Source organism: Engystomops pustulosus, chromosome 7, assembly GCF_040894005.1.
Source record: "Engystomops pustulosus chromosome 7, aEngPut4.maternal, whole genome shotgun sequence".
Lineage (NCBI taxonomy): Eukaryota > Metazoa > Chordata > Amphibia > Anura > Leptodactylidae > Engystomops > Engystomops pustulosus.
In genome coordinates this window covers 78097151-78121248 of record NC_092417.1, presented here as the reverse complement: position 1 = coordinate 78121248, position 24098 = coordinate 78097151, and the positions used below count along the sequence as shown (strand labels likewise).

The 24098-nt window shown below is 43.3% G+C and overlaps 1 protein-coding gene across 1 annotated transcript; it reads right to left on the bottom strand.

Moving 5' to 3' along the window:
* Positions 1 to 1898: 1898 nt before the first annotated feature.
* ST3GAL2 (ST3 beta-galactoside alpha-2,3-sialyltransferase 2) lies at positions 1899 to 20129 on the bottom strand. Its single transcript, XM_072116996.1, has 7 exons — positions 19890 to 20129; positions 14852 to 15501; positions 12578 to 12771; positions 10012 to 10191; positions 8162 to 8207; positions 4939 to 5058; positions 1899 to 3768 (listed from the first exon to the last, which is right to left on the bottom strand). Exons 2-7 carry the CDS (start codon positions 15191 to 15193, stop codon positions 3589 to 3591), a joined length of 1062 nt encoding a protein of 353 aa, XP_071973097.1. The 5' UTR covers positions 15194 to 15501; positions 19890 to 20129; the 3' UTR covers positions 1899 to 3588.
* Between the last annotated feature and the right edge of the window lie 3969 nt (positions 20130 to 24098).

The following is a 24098-nucleotide window of genomic DNA, read 5'->3' as shown; positions in this document are numbered from 1 at the left end:
ATAAGTACTGCTTGCTAAGTCCCATATGTGTGCTGCAGAACGGACAAAAAGGAAGGAGGAAATTTGCTTACCGAAATTTCCATTTCCTTTAGTGCTGCCTCACGGACAACTTTCCCGCCCTTAAATGATGAAACGTTATTGCTATATACCAGTGATGGCGAACCTTTTAGAGACCGAGTGCCCAAACCGCAACCCTTATCCACTTATTTATTTAAAAAGTTCCCACACAGCAATTCTATCATTAACTTATTAAAATCTTCCTGCTCCGTGCTGTAGCACAGCTTTCAACGGTCCTGAGGACCTATCGTTGACAGGAGGGGGGAAAATTCATATTGCCATTGGAGCTTCCCTTGAAAAACCACTGAAGAGGAAGAATTGTGGGGCCAAGAGCAGGAGCTTCAATGGCTCCAATGAAAATCCGACCATGTCCACATCTATTCTTCCTGAATTCTCACTTTAAAGTAACGCTGAGTATGTCACGTCATGGTCCTGTAGGAGGATCTCTTAAGTCCTGTTTGATGAATTCTGTGCTGGGGAAACAGCCTGAGTGCCCACTGAGAGGGCTCAGAGTGCCACCTTTGGCACCCGTGACATAGGTTCGCCACCACTGCTATATACCATACAAGGGTTGTGTGTGTGCTCCGGCCTTATATAGGTGGAGTCAGCCAAGACACTAATTGTTTAATTGTCTACTACTGCTTGTTAACCTGTTCTCTTCTGAGTTGTACCTAGGGGAAGAATCCCGTATGTGTGCTGCCTCGTGGACTAAAGGAAATAGAAATTTCGGTAAGCAAATTTCCTCCATAGTTTGTATAATGAAAAGTTATCCAATTTTCCAATATACTTTCTGTTCAAGAAACTGAAGAAAGTATCGAAGAGGCGCTCCAGGATTCTGACCATCAGGACAAAGTGGTAAAGAAAAAGACTGCCTAATGAGAGGAAAAGATTAATATGGGCAGAAGAACACAAACATTGGACAGAGGGAGATTGGAGAAAATTGTTAGGACAGACAAATCCAAGCTTGAGGTGTTTGATTCATACAACATTTGTGAGACGTACAACAACTAAAAAGATGCCATCTGTCAAGCATGGTGGAGGTCATGTGATGGTCTGGGGTTGCTCATAAAGTGGAGATTTGTAGAAGGTCCTTGAATTAGGAAGGCTACCACTCCATTTTGCAACACCAAGTCATACCCTGTGGACAGTGCTTTATTGAAGCCAATTTCATTCTACAGGACAATGACAATGACCCAAAAGGACCTCCAAATTATGCAGGAACTTTTTAGGGAAGAAGCAGGCAGCTGGTATTGTATCTGTAATGAAGTGCCCAGATCTCTACCCCATTGAGCTGTTGTGGGAGCAGCTTGACCATATGGTTAGAAAAAAGTGCCCATAAACGCAATCCTACATGTGGGAGAGGCTTCTGGAAGCATGGGGTGAAAATTCTCCAGATTACCTCAGCAAATTAACTGCTAGAATGCCAAAGGTTTGCAATGCTGGAATGGCAGAAAGGGGAACATTCTTTGATAAAAGCAAAGTTTGAAAGAGAAAATTATTTCAAATAAAGAAAAAAATATTTCAAACCTTGTCAATGTATGAGTTTTCATGGAAAATAGAAATTTGTTTGGGTGACCCCAAACTTTAGAGCGCTGGTGTTGATCTATATTAGTTTACTGTTATCACAACTGCTATTCATTTCAGCAATATAATAAAAATTACTTAATAGATTAAGTTACGTTTACGTTAAATTCATCTGCGCAAAGTCACTTTGCTTCTGAAAACCAACTAGTCCGATTTTAGCTCTCATTTGTGTTCATGTTGATCATTCCCAACCATATGGAAATAAACGTGCCCCTCTCAGGTTTCCCATGATTGGCAGAGAATAAACCAGCCACAGATGACAAGTGTTTCATGTTTATTATTCCAGACTTTGCTACACATTCCCACTGGGGGCAGCACCATCACAACCATCGCTCTAGAAAGTGCACAGAGAGTAATACTGATAACCCCCACAATAAGGAGAAGACAGAAGGCTTAAAGCAAATGAAAAATCACAGAGTCACATTTATATCAAACACTGATAAAGTCTTTATGCACAGAGAACCTGTACAGCCGTGATCAAGCCTAGGACATCACCATCACAGAGGAAATGACCACGCGACCAAAGCATCCAGTCAGAATACAGATTTCATTTTGACAGTGCACTTTAGAGATCAAAAGCTGAATAGTGATTGGTTGCTTTGGAAACAGGTCATCGTCCCTGGTGCCAATACAAGAGTCCTCCAGGTCAGAATACTGACAGAACAGCAGAAGTGAGAGTAATTCACCCTGCGAGGGCAGCTGCCAGGGGTGCACACTGCATGTGGAGTACATATAGAAATCCTACAGCAGACCTCTACGCAAGCAGCCATCTTGTGAGAGTCCCTGGCATAATGTCCAACAGCACTAGAAATGCCCCTAATACTTGTTACCATGTAAAATGGACACTGTCACAGTCAAATCATAAGAAACCCCAAAACATTTGTTTGTAGTTACCTCAGAAAATAAGTCCACATGCAACAAAATTAAGAGAATGGGGGAGGGAAAAACAATACAGAAGCCTTGATAGGACCCACCACGATGGACCCATCACTTTTATGGGAGCAGAATACTGGAAAAGTTTAGGGGGAGTGAATGATGGTCATCATTACAGATTTTAAAAAAAATTATCCGGTTTTAAGTAAATCCACATTAAATGATAAATGTAAAAAGTTCTGAAACTTTCTAATAAAGTATTTTGTACAACTCCCATCATCTTCAAGACCTCTGTATCCTGTCAACAAAAGGAAATAGGCGAGACACTGATATTGTTTCCCAACTTGGTGCTGCTCTCACAGTTTGAATTTTGTGACAATGTTTGCAGCATGGACAATCATATGACTCTGTAAATTGACAACAAGCAGAGATCTTGAACGTAAAAATCAGGTTATCAGTTGTAGTAGTCAATTAGCAAAGCTGCAGAACTTTTCAGTCTTCATGTAAAACTGTCACTTTCCAATGATACGTGTTTAATACTGATGAGGGCTAGTACTGCCCCAAATGGGGGTTACTCTTGCTCCACCACCCACTGGTTGGGTAGAAGGATCAATTCATAAGCTGGGTCAAAAAAATGCCTCCAATATGATTGGCTGAAGCAATGAGGAGGATTGTACAAGGCCAGCTTTATACGTTCCAGCAGATTGTCATTAGTGAGAACAGCCCCTGTCCCAATGCCAGTAGAGTGAATTGTCCCCTGTCTGGGTATACATTCAGATCACACCGGCGCCACCCATAGGTAAAGTCTGATAAAGTGCCTCCTTTTTGTCAGTAAATATGAATCGCTACAGTGTGGAGACTCCTTGAAGGTGCAGGGGAGGGAAGATTTGATGATGAATTCCAGTCACCCCCAAATCCTCGCTGGTTAGACTGTAGAGCCAGAATTCAGCATTTATAATGAAAATCAAACTCTGGAACCCCAAGCAAGCCCCTGAGTTTCTACATCAGAACCATTGGCTTCAATATAAGCGGTGGTTTATCCCAGGATCCTATTGTCTCTGACAATGGACAGAGTTACACCGTCTGCCCACTGTACACCTTGATTTTTCCTTCCCGGGTAAGTGTGTCAATAAGCTGTGCCTCAAAGTCTGCATCATGTACTCCAGTTTTACGGAATTCACCAGCATAGCGGTTGTTTTCCCAGTAGTGATGCCAGTTTCCCCGATTGTCTGCACCAAACCCAAACACATTCACCTGAGGAAACGAAAAAAAAAAAGAGGTTACCAAATTGAAGATTCTAGTGTTCAGTTTAATTGAGTGACATTAAGTATCATAAATGTGATCCACTATAACAGTGATGGCGAACCTTTTGGAGATAGAGTGCCCAAAGTACAACAAAAACCCACTTATATGTTGCAAAGTGCCAACATGACAATGTAAGCAGTAACTTATTGATCCCTTCTGTATCACAGGTTTCAATCGTATTGGTGTCCTGAGTTCACCAATATAATAGAAAGATGATGGAGAACTTGGATTCAGGGTCTCCTGAAGAGGAACAATCAGCGTTCCCAGAGCAGGTGCTCCAACAATAATCTCTGTCTACACTTTCTTGTTCCTCCTGTAGCCCTGGCAGCCAAGGATGTTGCTTTAAAATGGAGCTGAGCATGGCACATCCTGGGCTGTATTGGACAGCAGGAGGAAGCCCTGAGTCCTGTCTGGCAAACTCTGTGCTGGGTTCATGGCCTGGTTGCCCACAAAAAGGGCTCAGAGTGCCACCTCGGGGACCCGTGCCATAGGTTCGCCACCACTGCACTATAAGAACTGACCCTGCATTGAGCAATGTGTAAACCAATAATCTTGTGTAGGTATAAGAATTTTATTCACAGTAGATTAATGCAAGGGGGGGGGGGCGTAGGAAGGAGAGTACACTTTTTTTTTTTGGCAGGCTACATACTCCAGTGGGCTGGCATGCTATATACACTGGGGAGGCTGTGACCAATGCATTTCCCACCCTCGGCTTATACTCAAGTCAATAGGTTTTACCAGTTTTTTGTGTTAAAATTAGGGGTCTCAGCTAATACTCGGGTCGGCTTATACAGTACACTGCATATTAGAAATATAGCCGCTTAGTCTGAATGACCAAAATGCTTCAGCTGCAGCACCCCGTCCCACCACTATACAGTGGACATCAGTTGGTCATAAGCTACCGTAGTTTTGGTACTGTGGACTTGAAGTGAAGTGTATCAGTGAAGGTGCTGCATGTTGGACCTCCATAAACCTGATACGGATAACCACACATTAATGCTACCAATATTAATCTTGTGATCTCTTGGAGAAATGGACTGACAGAATGAGGACAGAACTGCAGTTTATGTACTACTGGGATTTATGAGAATGGAATCACATGGCCCATACATCACTTACCTCATCACAGACATGGAGGGCGAAAAACAAGACCAGCATTCCAGTGGAGGGGTAGCGGCCATGGTGTTCTGTCCACCGGTCGTGGATGTACTTAAAGAAAGCTGGATTATAGATCTGAACCTTAGGAGGAAAAGTGAGAACATTATGATCTCCACCCACAAACATTATACATTACCACTTAATGCACCTGCCACAGATCCAACAGCCTCACACTCCCCGCTGCACAACCAATGTCACTATGCATTTTTTAACTTTTTCTTTTCAACAATTCCAAACGCCACACGATAAAATAAACCAACATCCCATATAACAAAATCATTCCTGGACCGGTGGGTCTCATCACCTAGGTTTAACTCTCCTGGCAAAAGTTACCCAATTCAACCGCTTTACAAAAAGTAAATGAAAAAATAATTAACGGGAACATAGTTTGTACTCACTCTACTTTTGTTAGTATTTTGATTACAACATACTTACTCTTCTCCCTCCTCATTAAGTTAACCCCTCAATGACCAGGCTCTTTCTTGTTTTTGCATTTTCATTTTTCACTCCCCACCTTCAAAAATCCATAACTTTTTTTTTATTGTAAGGAGCTGTATATGGCCTTGTTTTCTGTCTAACAAATTGAACTTCATAGTGCGTTATTTAATATTCCATGCCGTGTACTGGGAAATATTTCAAAAGCAGAGAAATTGGTGAAAAAAATGCATTTGCACTGTTTTATTGTGGGCTTGGATTTACGTTTTCACTGTGCGCCCCAAATGACATGTCTACTTTATTCTTTGGGTCGGTATGATCAAAGGAATACCAAATTTGTATAGGTTTTATAATGCTTTCACACATTTACAAATTTACAATTTTTTATGTTTTTTAAAATGGCAAAAAAGTGGCATTTTCAACTTTGGGCACTATTTTCCGCTACAGGGTTAAATGCTGGTAAAAAACATTATTATTTTGATAGATTAGACATTGTAGGACATGGTGATACCTAACAAGTTTATGATTTTTACTGTTGAAAGATATAGCAGTTCTAGGTAAAGGGAGGTGATTTGAATTTTTAGGTTTTTTTAAATTAATGTTTTTAGCTTTTTTTTAAATTAATTTTTTAAAAATATTTTTTTCAGAACCCCTATGGTTCTTTAACCCTGGGTTGTTGGATTGTAAAATCCCCATATGCTGCCATAATGTAGTATGTCAGTATATGGTAGGATCAATGTATTACAATGTACAAATCGCATAATGGAAAAAGAGACAGCCTCGGGTCTTTGTGTAACCCAAGGCTGTCTTAGCAACGGATCACTGCTCCCTGATCTCATCATGGGGAGCGATGATCTGAGCCAAGATGCTGCTAACACCGATCGCGGGTGTTACCGGTAATTGTTTGCGGCAATATGCCCGTGAGCCTTTTCCAAGAAACCGCAATCGACACGCGATGTTCACATAGTCATGCAATGGTAAGGTGTTGAAGGGGTTTACCCATGGAAGAAAATTCTCAAATTTTCAAATCCATAGTGATGTTTACACAATGAAGATCATTGTTAACCCCTTACTTTACAATTTTACTCAGCTTTCATTTTACCAGTGCTCATGAATATTTTAAAGGGGAGCTGTGATCGGTTGCGATGGGCAACTAGAAATATTCTGACTTTCAGACAGCTTGATAAATCTGCCCCACTATGATTCCTCTGTGCTATGAGATACTGTGTGCTGAAAATGTGGTTAGATTATCGGGGTACCCGTTTATATACACTATATGTATGCCTCTCTCCCCCCTCCTTTGGATAAAGACCTTATCTGTCTGTAGCTTTACTCTCCTCATGCTGCTTGCTGGCTGGAAGTCTGTGTGTGAGCTCATCTTGGAATGCAAGGGTTGGGGCTGGAGGCAGAAAGGAGCTCATTGCAGCATCAGACAGGAAAACAAAATGTCCTGCCCCACCCTAGACTTCTGATTTACTGTTGGATCCTGGGGCAACTGAAATTGTATTCTCCAAGACTGACAGAGACAGGTTGGAATTATATCTGGGCAGCACGGTGGCTGAGTGGGTAGCACTTCTGCTTTGCAGCGCTGGGGTCCTGGGTTCAAATCGCACCCAGGTCAACATCTGCAAAGAGTTTTTATGTACTCTCCGTGGGTTTCCTCCGGGTATTCTGGTTTCCCCCCCACACTCCAAGATATACTGGTAGGATGATTAGATTGTAAGCCCCATGGGGACAGGGACCAGTTTGGCAAGTTCTGTGCAGCGCTGCGTAATCTGTAGGCGCTATATAAATAAAGAATTATTAATCTATAATATTTCCTTTATTTATATAGCGCACACCGATTACGCAGAGCTGCACAGATCTTGCCAAATCGGTTCCATCTGTCAAATTCTGTGTTTTTGTTAATAACAAATTTGTTATTTTTTTATCCTGAGTATATTTAGGAATCTGGTCTTCGTGAGGAGTACCCCTTTAAGTCAACAGCGTCAAGTAGGTATACCAAATTTATAGAAAACTCGCTTTCTAATGTAAGCAGAATATAAATCCATCCCTTTCCAGAGGTATGACGGCACCTGTGGCCACTTTTCTGCTTTGTTACATGGTTTCCTTTTTGGGGGTGTCACCATGAATATGCTCCATAGAGCCTATACTACTACTCTATCCATCCTACTTTTAAAAAAAAAAACCACACACAACACACACTTTATTTTTAGTTTCAACCTCCGGGAAATACACAGTACAATCATAATAAATGGACAATCAGCAAAAAGAGATCAACATTAATTACCTCATCCAGTGACACAAACACAAAAAGAGAATTGTCCCAATAACAGGCCTCCCCTACCCTAGGGCAGAGTGCATGCACACATACAGAAGATTTGTGGCAGTCTGGGCAGCCACCCATATATCCAAGATCAAAGAGAACCTCTAGCAGCATATGTGAGTTTCTACACCGGAAGAACCACATTGATGAGCGAGATGCATTTGGCTCTACCCATCCTACTTCTCCGCCTCCTTGGTACTCCCATCTTTTCTCTCTTATTCCCTTCTATACCTCATTTTGTTTGTATAGCTCCCTTCACTATTCCCATCTTTCTACTCAATGCTCTTCTTGCTGATTTGCCCCTTCTACAGCTTTGCTCATCCCACGTTTTCTACCCCATGTAGCCGATTTCCACTTCCAGGAGCCGCTTATGTAACAGCTATAGCACAAGTTTTAGCCTTAATCCTGAATCCATGTCCTCACCTTATCCTTATCCACTCGCAGGAAAGCCTTCACTGGAGCATATGTGCTGAAAAGAGGAGACAAGTAGGATCAGTGAATTCAACAATTACAGTACATTATTGCCAGAACTTTATCAGCATAAATCAGCATAAAAAATAAAACGCTGACTAATCTGTGATAAAAACGCTGACTACTATCTTAATTGAAATTAACATAAAATAAAATCACTTAAACTTAGTATCTTATCAATCCATTAAATGCCTCATAATCATTTAATTAAAGAAAATCTACCATCAAAATCAAGCATGATAAACTTGGGACATAGATCCAGGCACTGTGACTGTGGTAATCTTCTTATATCTGTTATCCTTCCCTCTAGAGAATAAACTTTATGCTAAAATGGTCTAGGGGTGTTACCCAAGCTGCTCAGTTCTGCTGATTCAAAGGCTGTTACAATAATCAGAACATGTCTCACCAACCCCTGTTCTCTCATTCTGCTTGTGTGATAAGTGTAGGGGGAGGAGAGATCTGCTCTGCTCATTGTAACAGCCTGTGAAAATACATCAATGCTGGGCTCTGGAAACACCCACTACTCAGGGTCATTAGCATAATTGTAACAGTTGATTTTAGCAGGAAGGAGGCCCTGGAAAAAAAAAAAACATAAGAAGATTACCAAAATTACAGTGCCTGGATCTATGAGTAAGTGCCCCTGGTTTATCTTGCATGATTTGATGGTAGATTTCAAAGTCAAATATACTGAAGAAACTGAAGAAGAGTTTTATATGTGACCAAAACATCCAAAAGAAGAAGAACTGTAAATCGTACAGGACAGGTCTTTTCAAAGTTCCATGCTAGAACAGAGGATGCAGAGGATGCCATCTGCCCCTACAAGGATGGGTTTAGGATCGTCCCACAACTTTATTGATGACCAATTCAAAGGCTGGATCCACAGAGCTAGAAGTACAACAGCAGTTTCTATCATGGCTACTACTACACCGCTTGACCTATTTCTACACTCACCATTTGTAGAATTCTCTTTGTCCACACACTAACAACATCTGGTTATTGTGGTGTCCCCTGATGATCCAACATGTGCGAAACATGCCATGTCAGGATTGTACTTTACATAACTACCATTTATTTGGGACTATGACCAGTTTAGGTTGCAATAGGGTCTTTTTTATGTAGGGACGGGCTCCTGTCGAGGTGGCGGCTGTTTAGGGCTGCGCCCCCCAGAGTTGAGGTTTATGGGGCTTAACAGTTTTTCTCAATCTTTCTCTGTTATAATTGGATAGTATATTGACATTTCTCATTATTATATGCGTTTTACATATTCCCCCCTTTTTTGCTTTAACATGGCCGCTATAAAACAAAAAACGTTATACTTGCCTATAGAGGAGTCCGATGAAGTGCTTCTGCCCCATCTCTTGTGTTCTGAACTACAGCACAAGCGCAATGAAGCCAAGGTGTAGTACATCGGCTTCATAGCACGGGGAGCACTAGATCAAGGTAAGTATAAAGGTTTTTTTTTTATAGCGGCTATGGAAGAATTTGATAAAGAACCTGTGGGTTATTAAATGTTCAGAATCGCCCCGATAGGTCCTCTTTAAAGGTTCAGTTTTAATAACAATATTCACAAATTTGGATCTACTGCATTTTCTATATAGTGGTGAGCCGCAGGACCTGCAACTGAGCTCCTGTTCACCCCATATGGTTATAGTACAATTCTAAGATGTCCTTGTAAGGTCAATGGTTCAGTCATATTAGTATAATTATGCACATCCCAGTGAATGGGAAACCAGGTATGAATATAACATTATTTATAGATCCCCCTTATCGATGTAACCACTGAATGAACCCCGGGTACTTACAAGCGAATCTGCCCAGTGGAGAGGGCACTGGTGATCCACAAGAGATCCAGAGCTTTGAATGGAACCAATACAAAGCTGACATTGGTGGGGAGATTTTTAGCACTTTCTGGATACATGAAGTGGTGAGTCGTTCTAGAGCCCACGTCATTTTCAAATCCAAGTGTTGGAGCTTGGTTTATCCTAAAAGACAAGAGGCTTACGGTTATTTTTAGTATGCCAAGTGTGTAACTGTTTCAACCTGCAGTGCCCTGCTTACCACTTTACAAGCAAGCTTTACGGCGCTTCATTCTGGTTACACACAGTAACGCACAGACAAGCAATGCGCCGCCATGTACTGTACAAGAGAATTCAATCCATTCCTTCATGTTATTCGTTATTGCAGGCTGTTACACAGGTGAATAGCCTATAATAGCAGATAACAGGGACTACCATAATTTTTTTTCGGTCAAATAAAATTTTTATTGAAAACCAGACAGTAGTTTAGCATTTTTTTCCGCATTTAAATAGTGTGAACAGTAGACAAATACTAACCCCACCCCCTCCCTTCCCCTGCTTGGTGAGTAGAATGTCCAGGTATCAATGCAGAACAGGCGTTTGCATACAGCTCGTATCCAGTGCTCATCTGTTTGGGCGTATAAGGTCTGAAAGAAAGTCCATCGAAGAGCCCTGCAAACCTTGCACGCTTCACACATTACATAATATACATTAGGTCAAACATGCATATGTATAGAACAAACATTAACATCAATTAGCGATTGCCAGAGAGTCATGGATCTTTATCTACGTTATCTGCCATGGTTTAGTAGAATGGTGATGACAATTATCTTACACTACCACAAATTATTCTAACCCTAGCAAGGGTTAGAGGAGCCAATCCTGGGGTATCAAGCCAGGGGCCCCATATGGAATCAAATTTTGTAATCGAATTTTGCTTTTGGTAGACAAATTTATCCAGTCGTATTAAAAGATTGGCCCTAGAAATAAATTCTGAGACTTGTGGAGGCTCATTGTCTTTCCAATAGAGGGCAACAAGTTTCTTGGCTATATAAAGCATTCAGAGTACTGCCAATCTATGACTCTCAGACAGCTGCAATTCAGATACACAACCTAAAATACATACAAGAGGATTACGTGTAATCACTGCGGAGTATGTCTGACCAATCATATCAAGAACTTCTTGCCAATAGTAGCGTAACCTAGATCTGTTGCATCTGGGGCAACAATGATCACCTCTGTATCCCATCTTAAACAGCCTGACAGGGGTGAAATAAACGCTATGCAGCAGATACAAGTTGGACAATTTCTGCCCCTCACTAACCGCCACTCTGGGTGTAGACTCCAGTATCTCCTGCCATTGATCCTCGGTAATAGTTCCCACATCCCAACCGCACTTGGACATTAATTCTACAGGGAATTGCTTAATATGGGCGTCTCGTAGATACGAATAGTTTACTGAAATGATTCTGAGTGTATCCCTCTTATTAATTATCGTTTTCACTACTATGTTGTGGGCTGACTTTTTTTAAATCATTCAGGAATGTTCCTGTTGAGTTATTGCATGCCTGATTTGAAGAAATTGATAAAAACAGGAGCGTGGATGGTCAAACTCAGAACGTAATTGCTCAAAGGACCTCAGTGTAGCATCTTCTATAGTTGAGCTATAGTGGCGATTCCCTTACTTATAGGGAGGAACCAAACTTCATAATGTCACATATCTACTTCTGAGAACCTCTACAGATAATTTTCCAGAAATATAATAACCTATAGACACTTAACATTATTATCAGTCCTAAAGTATTACATTAAGTGAATGCTGAGTTGCATCCAAAGAACACCATACCTAGTGTAAAGTATGGGGGTGGAAACATCATGCTTTGGGGCTGTTTCTCTGCAAAGGGACCAAGACAACTGATTTGTTTACATGAAAAAATTAATAGGGCCATGGATCATGAGATTTTTAGTGCAAACCTCCTTCCATCAGCAAGGGCATTGAAGATTAAACTTGGCTGAGTCTTTCAGCAGGACAATGATCCCAATCACACCACCCATGCAACAAAGGAATGGCTTTATAAGAAGCATTTCAAGATCCTGGAGTGGCCTAGCCAGTCTCCAGATCTCAACCCCATAGAAAACTTTTGGAGGGAGTTGAAAGTCCATGTTGCCCAGCGACAGCTCCAAAACATCACTGCTCTAGAGGAGATCTGCATGTAGGAGTGGGCCAACATACCAGAAACAGTGTGTGCCAACCCTGTGAAGACTTCTAGAAAACATTTGACCTCTGTCATTGCCAATAAAGGATATATAACAAAGTATTAAGATGAAGTATTGAGATGAACTTTTGTTATTGACCAAATACTTATTTTCCCCCATAATTTAAAAATAAAATCTTAAAAAAAAAAAAAAAAAAAATGACATTTTGTCTCATAGTTGAGGAGTACCTTTGCTGTCAATTACAGGCCTATCATCTTTTTAAGTTGGAGAACCTGCACAATTGGCGGCTGACTACTCCCCCCCCCCCTGTATAAAATAAGGGGTCTGGGCACAGGGTTGTATGTGTCCATCCTACCTCATGATAAAGCTGTGGTTGTCAATGTCCTTTCCATAGCCAGATCCTCGCAGGTTGCCAGAATTTCCAACCACAGCACAGCGTCTGCAAAGAAGGGGGTCTTGCTGCTTGTAGGGGTTTTGGCCAGGAATGATCTGGAAAAGTTGGGTCAAGATCTCTAGGGTGTTGTGGGACCGGAACTGAGGCTGAAGCATCTAAAGGGAAGACACAAATTACAAACAATGTGGCATATGGTCAAAAGTGGGGAAAAAGGAGTAGCCCAGAGGAAACAAGCATAAGTAAGGGTGTGATAAGGTTGAGAAACAGGCAGGGTCATCAACGAGATTTTCTTTTCTCTTCTAAATAGTCGGTGTCCTAGTGGAGAGGAAACGCTAGAGAGAAGATTAAGTTACCATATATACTCGTGTGTAAGCCGAGTTTTTCAGCACAAAAAATGTGCTGAAAAACGTCCCCTCGGCTTATACACGAGTCAATACACACATATATTATATATATATATATATATATACTAAAAAAAATTTTTTTAAAAATAATAAACTTATATACTCACTCTCTGGTGGCCCCGACGTGCAGTGTTGCTCCCCCGATGTCAGCGTGGGTCCTCTTCTGGCTTCGGCGCCTGTCTTCTTTCTTCTCTAACTTCATGCTGGGCGCCGCCATGTTTTTCTACCAGGTGGCGCTTAGTATGACGTCAGCAGCGGCGCCTCATACTAGGCGCCGTCCGGGGGAGATCAATGGCGGTGCCCAGCACGAAGTTAGAGAAGAAAGAAGATGGGCGCGGAAGCCAGAAGAGGACCCACGCGGACATCAGGGGAGCAGCGCTGCACGTCGGGGCCACCGGAGGGTGATTATATAAGTTTTTATTTGTTTTTTTTTTTTAATGCTGGGCTGTATACTACTGTGGGCAGGCTGTATATTACTGTGGGCAAGCTGTATACTACTGGAGGCAAGCTGTATACTACTGGGGGCAAGCTGTATACTACTGGGGGCAAGCTGTATACTACTGGGGGCAGGCTGGCTACAGACTGGTGGAGACTGTGACCAATGCATTTATTACTCGAGTCAATAGGTTTTCCCAGTTTTTGATGGTAAAATTAGGGGTCTCTGCTTATACTCAGGTCGGCTTATACTCGGTAGATTACAACAAGCCAAATACTCCACAGTGCAATGTGTGTTAGTGTGATGAAAAATCAGTGTCCAAACCAGATGACACATTTGTTAATTCATTGGGTCAGTACGAACCTAAAGATTTATATAGTTTTGTTAGTTTAAACACCTTTAAAAAAATGTTCAGCCTTTCAAGAAAAAAAATGCTTTTGAATAAGACCAAACCTTTATTTCTAATGCATTACGATGCTGGAGAAGGGGTCACTGTTGAGGGACTAACTGAAAACTTCACTGATACCATTTTAGGAAGTGTACAACCTCTTAATCACTGTGTACTCACATTTGAATGGTGGCAAAACGATGTGTACCCCGATGTAGTCCTACACAACTTATACACTCCCCTTCCTACCCAAAAAAGATTCATCCTATAGAAAATGGCAATTATTTTTGTGCAATTAATTTTTTGTTGTTGATATAGCCTTATAATATTTTTTTTTTGCAGGATGAGATGGATTTTTCTGTCCCATTATTCTGGGCACTCAATAAAAGTGCCATTTACCATACTGCTTAGGTAATAAGTTCTATGAATTTGTAAAACTGTGGTAAATCCCAACAGATTTTTAGGTTTTACTTATATTGCAGAATACCCAAAAAATTTGATCAAGGAATTGTTCTTGCATCACCAAACAAAACATTTTTTTTGTCCCGGTTGAGGGTTTGTGTTTTTCAGGGCAAACTGTATTTACGTGAATGGTGTTTGTTGTCATTATATGACAAGATTATATGTAAAATGTGTGTTTAAGAAATTTTTATGTTTTTTTTTTTTTAGTATCCATCATTTAAATCCTTGTTCAGAATAAAACATCAATTCTGCTATATTGGAGACAGCATGCATTTAGCATAGACTTACATGCTGCCTCCAGCGTTTATCACTTGTAACCCAGGGCTCATTTCTGACCTAGCACCTAAAGGGCGTCTCTGGTAGAATGGTGGCGCCAGGATATAATTTTCTGTCATGAAGGTATTGCAGATCAGACCCATTCACTTCAGTTAAACTAAGCTGTAATACCAGGGATGAGATAGGGGCAGCAGGGAATGGATTGAAGGAGATTTTGCTAAATTTTAGATTGTTTTAGTTCAGCCCTTCTTTGACACACAGGCACTTACCATCCACCAATGCTGGACATCTGTTGGCAACTCCTGGTTTTCAAGGGTCCACACAGGGGAGATAGCGGCATTGTAGTGACTGTCAAACCAGGTAGATCCTCCAGGCTGCCTCAGGCAGTGACGACATGAGCAGTCCTTTGAGAGCTGGAGAGAAGATGGGCGATGCCTGACCCCAGGGTAGCCTGGTACTAGCCGGACTGGATGCCCCTCTGCTGATGACCATTCCCCAAGCTCTGCGTACAGTGGAGCCTCTGTCCCATTGTGAGAGAAGGTAAAGAGGAGGGACATGATGAAAAGCAGAATGGAGGTGCTAAGGAGCCACATTCTTAGGGAGCACCTCATCCTGAGGACCACCCCCAAGCTACCCGGAGACCACGAGTCCAACTTCTCCACAGCATGAGCCTCCACACCGGCACTCCTATGAGCTCTGGCTGTAAAACTTAAGGTCCATGTGCCAGAGATGTAAGCAAGTGTCAGCTACAAACACCTAGGCCAGTAGCTCCAGACATTTATCTTGGTCATCCGCTGCTCCCTCACACAGCAGGGATACTATCATCTAAGATGTCCAAAAATGAAAGTGGAGAATGTGTGCACAGGATCCACACGACCCAGTCAGCAAGAATCACTGCCACATCCCATAGCAACTTCACCTGAGGAAAAGAGAAGAGACATGATGTCCAACGATAGTCTCCTTACACACAGTCCCCGGTGAAATTAACCCCAGCACTTAAAAATGTCATCCATATTGCTTCATAAGAGCCAATAATAGGAGCAGAAACATATTATTGTTGCCACAGAGAGCGATCCAGAAATGCAGCATATGGCACTTTGTCATCTGTTTGTAGTCAAGTGAGGCAATTCAGACCTGCCCCTGGTGCACTTGCAGGATGATCTACACCTCCAGAAAAAGATGGTTATCTCTGCACTGAATAATCAGTTTGTGGCCATGAGGGGAGGTTTCTATCCATATAAAGGCTGATATATGGCACTCTTATTGGTTTGGGAATAGATAAATTCCATTTAATTCCTGCGCTGAGATAAAGTCACATAATACTTAATCCTCCTCTGTGCCACACTACTCACAGTAATACTCAGCAGCTCAAGCAGGGCCTCAAATGCCCCTTAACATCTGCCCATAGCAAAAATGTCACGTCTCTTGCCAAGCAGAGTTCTAGCTCTGGTGCAGATGATATTAATCCACAAATGCAGGGAGATTTTTTTTCAGCAAGTGAAATTAAGTAAAACAAACATTTTACATCATGTGATTTTAGTCATATACAGTTCATGTATGTCTTATCACAGCAGCACATTTTATACAACACAGGACACTGCATTATGGGCCATATTGCTATGTAATATGAACGGCCAGGTTTCAGAGCTAATCTTTAAAAGACAAAATGAAAGGTCTCTAACAAGGGGGTGGTCCTATGCCAACTTCTGTGCATAATGAGAGAACCCAATTTAAAGGGAACCTACCACCCCGATTCTACCTATAAAAGGTAGAAGGGGTGGTAGGTGGATGAATGGGACGTGAGGATAGCCCTTTTTAGAGCTAATCCTCACGTCCCCGCTATCTTTTAGAAAACTTTATTGCAGGCATATGTACATTTTTTTTATGCTGCTACTGGGGCGTGTAGTAGCCGGACATAAGGCTTCTAGTCGTGGCTACTCCACGCACCAGTAGCCACGTTACTCCGCCTACCATTTAATCTTCGGCGCGCAGCTCCTCGTAGCTGCGCGCCCTTGTCCTAGTCCCCTGCGTTCTGCACATGGGCAGAACGCAGGCCTTCGGCTGCACGGCCGCGGCCCCGGGGCCGGAGCTACTGCGCATGCGCAGAAGGCCGCAGATGCCGGGGGACTCAGACGAGGATTAAATGGTGGGCGGAGTAACATGGCTACTGGGGCGTGGAGTAGACGTGACTTGTAGCCTCATATCTCATGTATAAAAGATAACTGGGACGTGAGGATTAGCCCACAAAAGGGCTATCCTCATGTCCCATTCATCCACCTACCACCCGATCTACCTTTATAGGTAGAATCGGGGTGGTAGGTGCCCTTTAAGCCCTTGTACTGTCTGCATTTTTATCTTTTATGGGCATCAGACCAAGCATCTGTTATTTATGCTCACAAGTGTGTTTGGTCCAACACACTTGATATGTGCGATTTATGTGCTATGAGATTTACTGGACTGAACCTAGAATAAATTATTTCAGCAAGTCTCTTCCGTTCAGTCATCTAGGTCCGAACTGGTTAGCTCAGAGTATGTTAGACAAAACTCACTTTTAAAATCATTCTCATTTTTTGTTGGCTTTTGCAGGCAACTTTCTACATATCCTGCTATACTAATTTACACAGTCACATACTAAGCCTCCTTTTTGTTGTCAGTAGTTCTTGTACAGGCGGTCCCCGACTAACAAACGGCCCGTAGTTACACACCACTGATCTCTGGTGAAGCTCTCTGGATGCTTTACTTTAGTCCCAGGCAACAATGGACACTTGTAAGGGGTCTGTAATGATAATCCTGTGTCCCATGACAGCGAAAAATGTTAAAACTCTGATTGTCACTGAGGCAAAAAAAAAAAAATGTCTGGAACTACAATTATAAAATAAACAGTTCTGACTTGCATGCAAATTCAATTTAAGAACCTATCTTGTACGTAACCCGTGAACTGCCTGTATTCTATTGCTTAACCAAATAGCTTAGGGTGAACAGAACTACTGATCCTTAACTTTCGCTCAGAGAATAATGAGGGGAACGGGATAAAAGACATCTACTACCAGGATCAAGGATAGTAGACAAAGTACACTTACATGCTAGTGTGTGTCCCTTCTGGATCTGCTCTTTTAGCTTTCTATGCCCTTGTATTTTTTTTTTAAAGGTTAAAAAATTATGCAAATTACCCTGAAGGGCTTCAGGCTCATTTAACCGCTATGGAGTCCTTCAGAACTATTTGCATAATTTTTAAAACAAGGGCATATGAAGCTGAGATCAGAATGGATCCTGCCAAAGAAGGTACACAACACCAAATTAGTGTGCTTGGTCTATAATCCTTCATCCTGGTGGTAAATTTCCTTTAATGTGTTAGGGAAGTACTGATCAACATAGGTCCTAGGGTGAAAAAAAATTTAACAATCAGTGCAGGTCCTACATGAAGGAAAGGAGTCATTATAATGGGTCCTGAAAGAAGGGAAGCAGTGAAACAAAATGATTGACAAAGGTCCTGGGGCACAATTGTTGTAGTTGCTCATGGCAACTAGTCAGATGTCATATTCATTTTCCCACAGCAGTCTATATAATTTTATAAACAGAAAACTAGTTTTATTCCATATGTTATTTTCACAGCACATGATTAAAATATCCAATGTATCTAGCATATTTTCCCTTTGTTTGGAGCAGTATAGATATAGATGCTGGGTGTACTGTATAAGCAAACAACATGGGCTGGCTGTGGACCTAAAGAAGCTGTAAATTCTTCTTAGTAATGATCTTTCCCACGGAATGCAGCATATGCTGGTAGATTCGCTTTCATAATACTTATACAATACAATTCACACTAGACCACTATTAAATCCCGATTCATTGCTGCTTCAAGCATTCAGTCATAGACGAGTGGCCAACATAATGGATGATCCCAGTCTACATCTTACAAGATAAGGAGCAACAAATTATTCTATCATCTCCGATTTCTAAATATGAGGGGAGAGAGTCTAATAAATAACCCACAATATGACAGATTATCTGTAGAAGTGCCAGCAAGGAAGTCACTAAAGATATATACTCCATGGTATAAACAATGATCTACTATAGACTTCCCATATATATAGATATAGTATAGAGCAGTGATGGCGAACCTTTTAGAGACCGAGTGCCCAAACTACAACTAAAATCCAGTTATTTACAGTGAAGTGCCAGCACGGAAGTTAAAGCAGTAACTTATTGCTTCCTGTTTTTTCACATCTTTCAATCATATCAGCCCCTGAGGCCACCAATACAGTTAAAAGAAGGAGAGACGTCTATCATTGGAGCTTCTCTCCAGGGTCTCTTTGTACAGGAAGAATGGTGGGTCCAGCAGGATGACCTCCAAAGATAATGCAGTTCTGTCCACACGTTCTCACTTTTCCCGCAGTTCCAAACAGTCAATAATTTGTCACTTTAAAATAGCGTTGAGAGGATCTCTTAAGTTGCCTGGAACTGCAGGAAGATTCAGATGGCTTGAATCCGTGCCATAGGTTCGCCACCACTGGTATAGAGTGTGTGCCTGGAGCCCCGTGCCTATACAATCGGGGTGTGCCTGGAGCCCCGTGCCTATACAATCGGGGTGTGCCTGGAGCCCCGTGCCTATACAATCGGGGTGTGCCTGGAGCCCCGTGCCTATACAATCGGAGTGTGCCTGGAGCCCCGTGCCTATACAATCGGGGTGTGCCTGGAGCCCCGTGCCTATACAATCGGGGTGTGCCTGGAGCCCCGTGCCTATACAATCGGGGTGTGCCTGGAGCCCCGTGCCTATACAATCGGGGTGTGCCTGGAGCCCCGTGCCTATATATTTGGGGTGTGCCTGGAGCCCCGTGCCTATATATTTGGGGTGTGCCTGGAGCCCCGTGCCTATATATTTGGGGTGTGCCTGGAGCCCCGTGCCTATATATTTGGGGTGTGCCTGGAGCCCCGTGCCTATATATTTGGGGTGTGCCTGGAGCCCCGTGCCTATATATTTGGGGTGTGCCTGGAGCCCCGTGCCTATATATTTGGGGTGTGCCTGGATCCCAAATTCCTATACTTGGGGTGTGTATACAGCCTGGTGTCTGTATTTGCGGTGTGCATGAAGCCCCATGGGGTGTATATGTATGTAGTATATATTTGCACATTGTGTGTTGTACATATTGGAAGAACGTGTGTGTAGATCTCACGGGTGCATACAATATATATATATATACAGGATGTAGAGTTTGGGGACGTGTAATCGCGGTATATACTGTACAGTGTATAGATGTGGGGGTGCATATAATATACAGGGGGGAAGGGAGTGGAGACGTCACATACCTCATAGCAGTCGGACCCTCTCGGTACCGCCGCCGCCGCCGCTCAGGCCTTTGTCCCTGTCCCTCCTCCTCTTATCTCAAGCTCATCCCTGGACCACACGAGCCCCCTCCGTCCAGCTGCACATTACAGGCTCGAAGAACTACGAGCCGCAGCACGCGGGGGCTCCTGGGAAATGTAGTCTTGTGCCCCTCATAAGCACCTCTTACCAATGAGCACAGATCTCATTTGATAAAACTACAACCCCCAAGGTACCTACACAAAAGGGGGTCGGTGGTTTGTTACGCATTGCATTCTGGTAATTGAAGTCCGTTATTAGAGACCCTCTCCCTTTAAAGCCGGTGTTTCAAGCGCGACACAAACTACAAGCCCCAGAGGCAGTCTAGACTAAAGGAAATCTGCCTCCTTTAGATAACGGGACCCAGTGCCTGTTTTAGGCGCACAGCTTGTCCATTCATCCAGACATTAGCATTGCGGTAGATGGAGGGCGAACACTAGAGCTGCAGCTTAGCCGTGGACTCTACTATAGGACTATTGGAAATGCTATGTGAGAGTGTATGCGGCACATCTAAACATATGTCAAGGGAAATCAATACATTATGGGCAGTATCGGGTCCCTAAAGATAACACTGCTTATTGTAGCAAAAAATATTGAATGATATGTAACTAATATATTAACAGGTAGACCAGTCGGCTATAAATCCTATTAGAAGCAACCATTAACCCCTTAAGGACGCAGGGTATTTACGCTCATTTCTCGCTCTCCAACTTCAAAAATCCATAACTTTTTCATTTTTCTGTGTACAGAGCTGTGTGAGGGCTTATTTTGTGCTTAACAAATTTTATGTGTTGTTATTTATTATTCCATGCAGTGTATTGGGAAGCCAGAAAAAAAAATTCCAAATGTGGAAAAATGTTAAAAAAACGCATGTGTGTCACTTGTGGGCTCAGTTTTTACGACTTTCACTCTGCGCTCCAAATAACACCTCTACTTTATCCTTTGGTTCTATTCTACCTATTCTATAGGTTTTATTGTGTTTTAATACATTTTCAAAAATTAAACTAATGTTGATAGGGATTTTTATGCAGGGCCCCTACAGCCCTCTTGACTTTTGTAAGGTGAGTCCTAATTAACCCTTTGTGGGAGGATAAGATAGCTGCCGGCAGCGAGATGACAGAGTAAAAGAAAGACACAGTCTGGTCTTTAGATGCACTCAAATCACACCCAAAAAAACCCCAGCTGTATTTTAATACAGGCGAGCAAACAGATTACATAAAATGAAGTTTGAATCATGACATTAACTAGACAATGGTCAGGGAACATGGCCGCTGTATCTAAGATGGCGGACAGTAGTCAAGATGGCGTCCGAAACCAGTGCGATCTCCTTAACAATTCCCCCCTTTGAGCTTTGCTGGCCTGTAACTCCATCCTGAGCGACTTCCTCAAGCTCCAGGTACTCACAGGTAGGCTAAGCCCGTACCTGCTGGACTTGTTAACTCTTCACCAGATCCCCTGGAGGCCAATCACTCAGGGGTTACAGGACTGCACACTCAAATCACATCACTGAGTTCCCATAGTTCATAGGTTTGTAAATAGGCAGCATCATCCTCCGCTCCGGGCACTTCTCCTGTCGCGGTGCTTACCGCCTGGACGGCCACCTGGGACACGGTGAACTTGATAAGGGGGACCACACAACACGCAATAAGTGACAAGAGCAATATCACAATCCCCAATATCACCCCCACTTAAAGGAAACCCTTACAATCCCCCAACCACAGAGTGAAGGACAAAGTGTCCACCCCTGAGTTTCTCTTGAGTTCCCTGGACAGTCCTTCAATCTTTTCACAAGCATGGGTGATGGAATCCTTTGGGATTCTCTACCTTTTCTTTATGTGTCTGATCAACCTTATCCCTGGGGATCACGAGGAAGGAATGCAGAAGTTTTATCGCAGCACACTCACCTTCCCAGCCTCTAGGCTTGACCTGACTCTCCTATCCCCACAAATCCAGTACACACTGCTAATACAGGGTTACCTGTGCTGTCAATGTTAAAGAAGGTCATCACGAGGAAGGAATGCAGAAGTTTTATCGCAGCACACTCACCTTCCCAGCCTCTAGGCTTGACCTGACTCTCCTATCCCCACAAATCCAGTACACACTGCTAATACAGGGTTACCTGTGCTGTCAATGTTAAAGAAGGTCATTGTCGTGTTGCACCAACCGTAGGTAAAGTCTCCTACCCTGGGGGCATTCTGGTCACCCCTATAGATACAATGATAGTCATGGTTGGGGTGTCCCTGAGCATACAGTCACTCAGGAGAGACCAGCTAGCAAGAAGAATAAGTAAGTTTGCAATATAAAGCGTGGAAGCATGCTGATTTCCCTCTAGCTTCACAGACGTGGCACTGGTCAGCAGGACTTGAAAAGGACCATCGAAGCGAGGCTCCCGACTCTCTCTCTGGTCTCTTTACCACCACGTAGTCTCCAGGCTTCAGGTTATGCGTCCTGAGGTCTATGTTTGGATCTGAAAAAGGAATCAAAAACACTTTTGCGGACCTTTTCCAAGGCCTGGCTCAACTGTGGCATGTTCCACCTGGTTTCCTGCCATCAGCTATAGGGTCTAGGGGAAGTAAAGGCCTAGTTTGGGTGCACAGCCAAAAAGTACTGCAAAAGGGGACAATCCCATCTTTCTGTTGGGGATGGTCCTAACTGAAAGGTGGGCAGCAGGAAAGCACTCGCGCCATGGTTACCCTGTTACTTCCATGGCCTCCCGGATCTCTAACTTAAGAGTGCCGTTTAAAGTATCTCTAACACACCACCAACCTGGGGAGCGTAAGGGGTGTGCAGGGCCTGTTCTTCACCCAGGAGGGACAAGGCTTCAGGTCTTTACCTGTCCAGTGAAGTGGGTTCTGCGACCGGACTCTATGGTCTCTTTCAGTCCAAACCTGCAGAAAAATCTCACTCACCAACTTCTTGGCTGCAGCTCTGGCAGTAGCCTTGGTCATGGGAAAAGCTTCTGGCCACCCTGGAAAGAGATCAATGCACATAGGCACGTACTCCTACGTACCACTTTTTGGTAGCTGGATAAAATCCATCTGCAGTCTCTGGAAGGGATACAGCAGCTTGGGTGTCACCTTCTGTGGGTTCTATACAGGCTTTCACTAGTCTAGTGACAGGGGTAGTAATGCCCTGGCAAACCACTTGCGGTTTATGAGCACTAGCATGGCCATTTTGGATATGTGTGTGTGTCCGTGGGCTACTCGAATTACTGTCGGGTGCAGGGCTCTGGGCAGGGACACCCTCTCTCCCAGCATCCAGGTCCCATCGGCATCTGGGCTCCAGCTTTCCTCCACACTCCCTTAACTTCTGATGACTCTCAGGCCACCAGGGACTGGAACACCTGTGGATCAAACTTTTAGCTCAGAACTCACCGCTGAGACTTCAGGACAGTCTCTGGGTTCCATCTGTGAAGCTGCCTTCGCCATCCTGTCAGCCACATACTTGCCATTGGCTTGTGGAGTTACCAAATTGTGTGTGCTTTTACTTTCACTATCCCCACCTCTTGTGGAAGTAAGAGAGCGTCCATGAGCTCTTTAACCAGCGTGCCATGCTTAAAGGCAGAGGTGAGGAAATCTCTAGCCTTCCATGTGGGTTCATAGTCGTGTTTAGACCTCAAAACTATACCTTGAGTATAGATGTTCGCCCTTTTACCTTCCACCAGCTGTAGCGCTTCCCTGAGTGCCATCACTTCACCGCCTGAGCTGACCTGTGTGGAGGGAGTGGTTCTGCTTGTACTACCTCATGTGCGCCACTGACCACTGCATATCCAGTGTAGAACCGTCTGTCCTCTCCTGCAGACCTGGAGCCATCTATGAGAAAAACTCAACATCTGGGTTAATCACCCTTCTCTCCCCCCCCCCCCTCTCTGAATCCTGGCAGACTGGCGATAGAATGAAGGATTCAGAGCTGTGCACCTTATCAGTGTATCCTGGGGCATCAGGAGTGCACACTGAAGTCTGAGCTGTCTGGCCTTTGCTCAGATGCTTGGGCTGTACTTGGGTGAGGATACTGTGTAAGGTATGTGGGGTTTGCACGGTAACTGAGTGATCTAGGGTCTGGGATCAACTCACTGGCCTTGCTGAGCAGATTGCTGGCTGCAGCTACTGACACATGAGGGGCTCCCCTCACGACTGAGTCTAACCAGGCCTAAT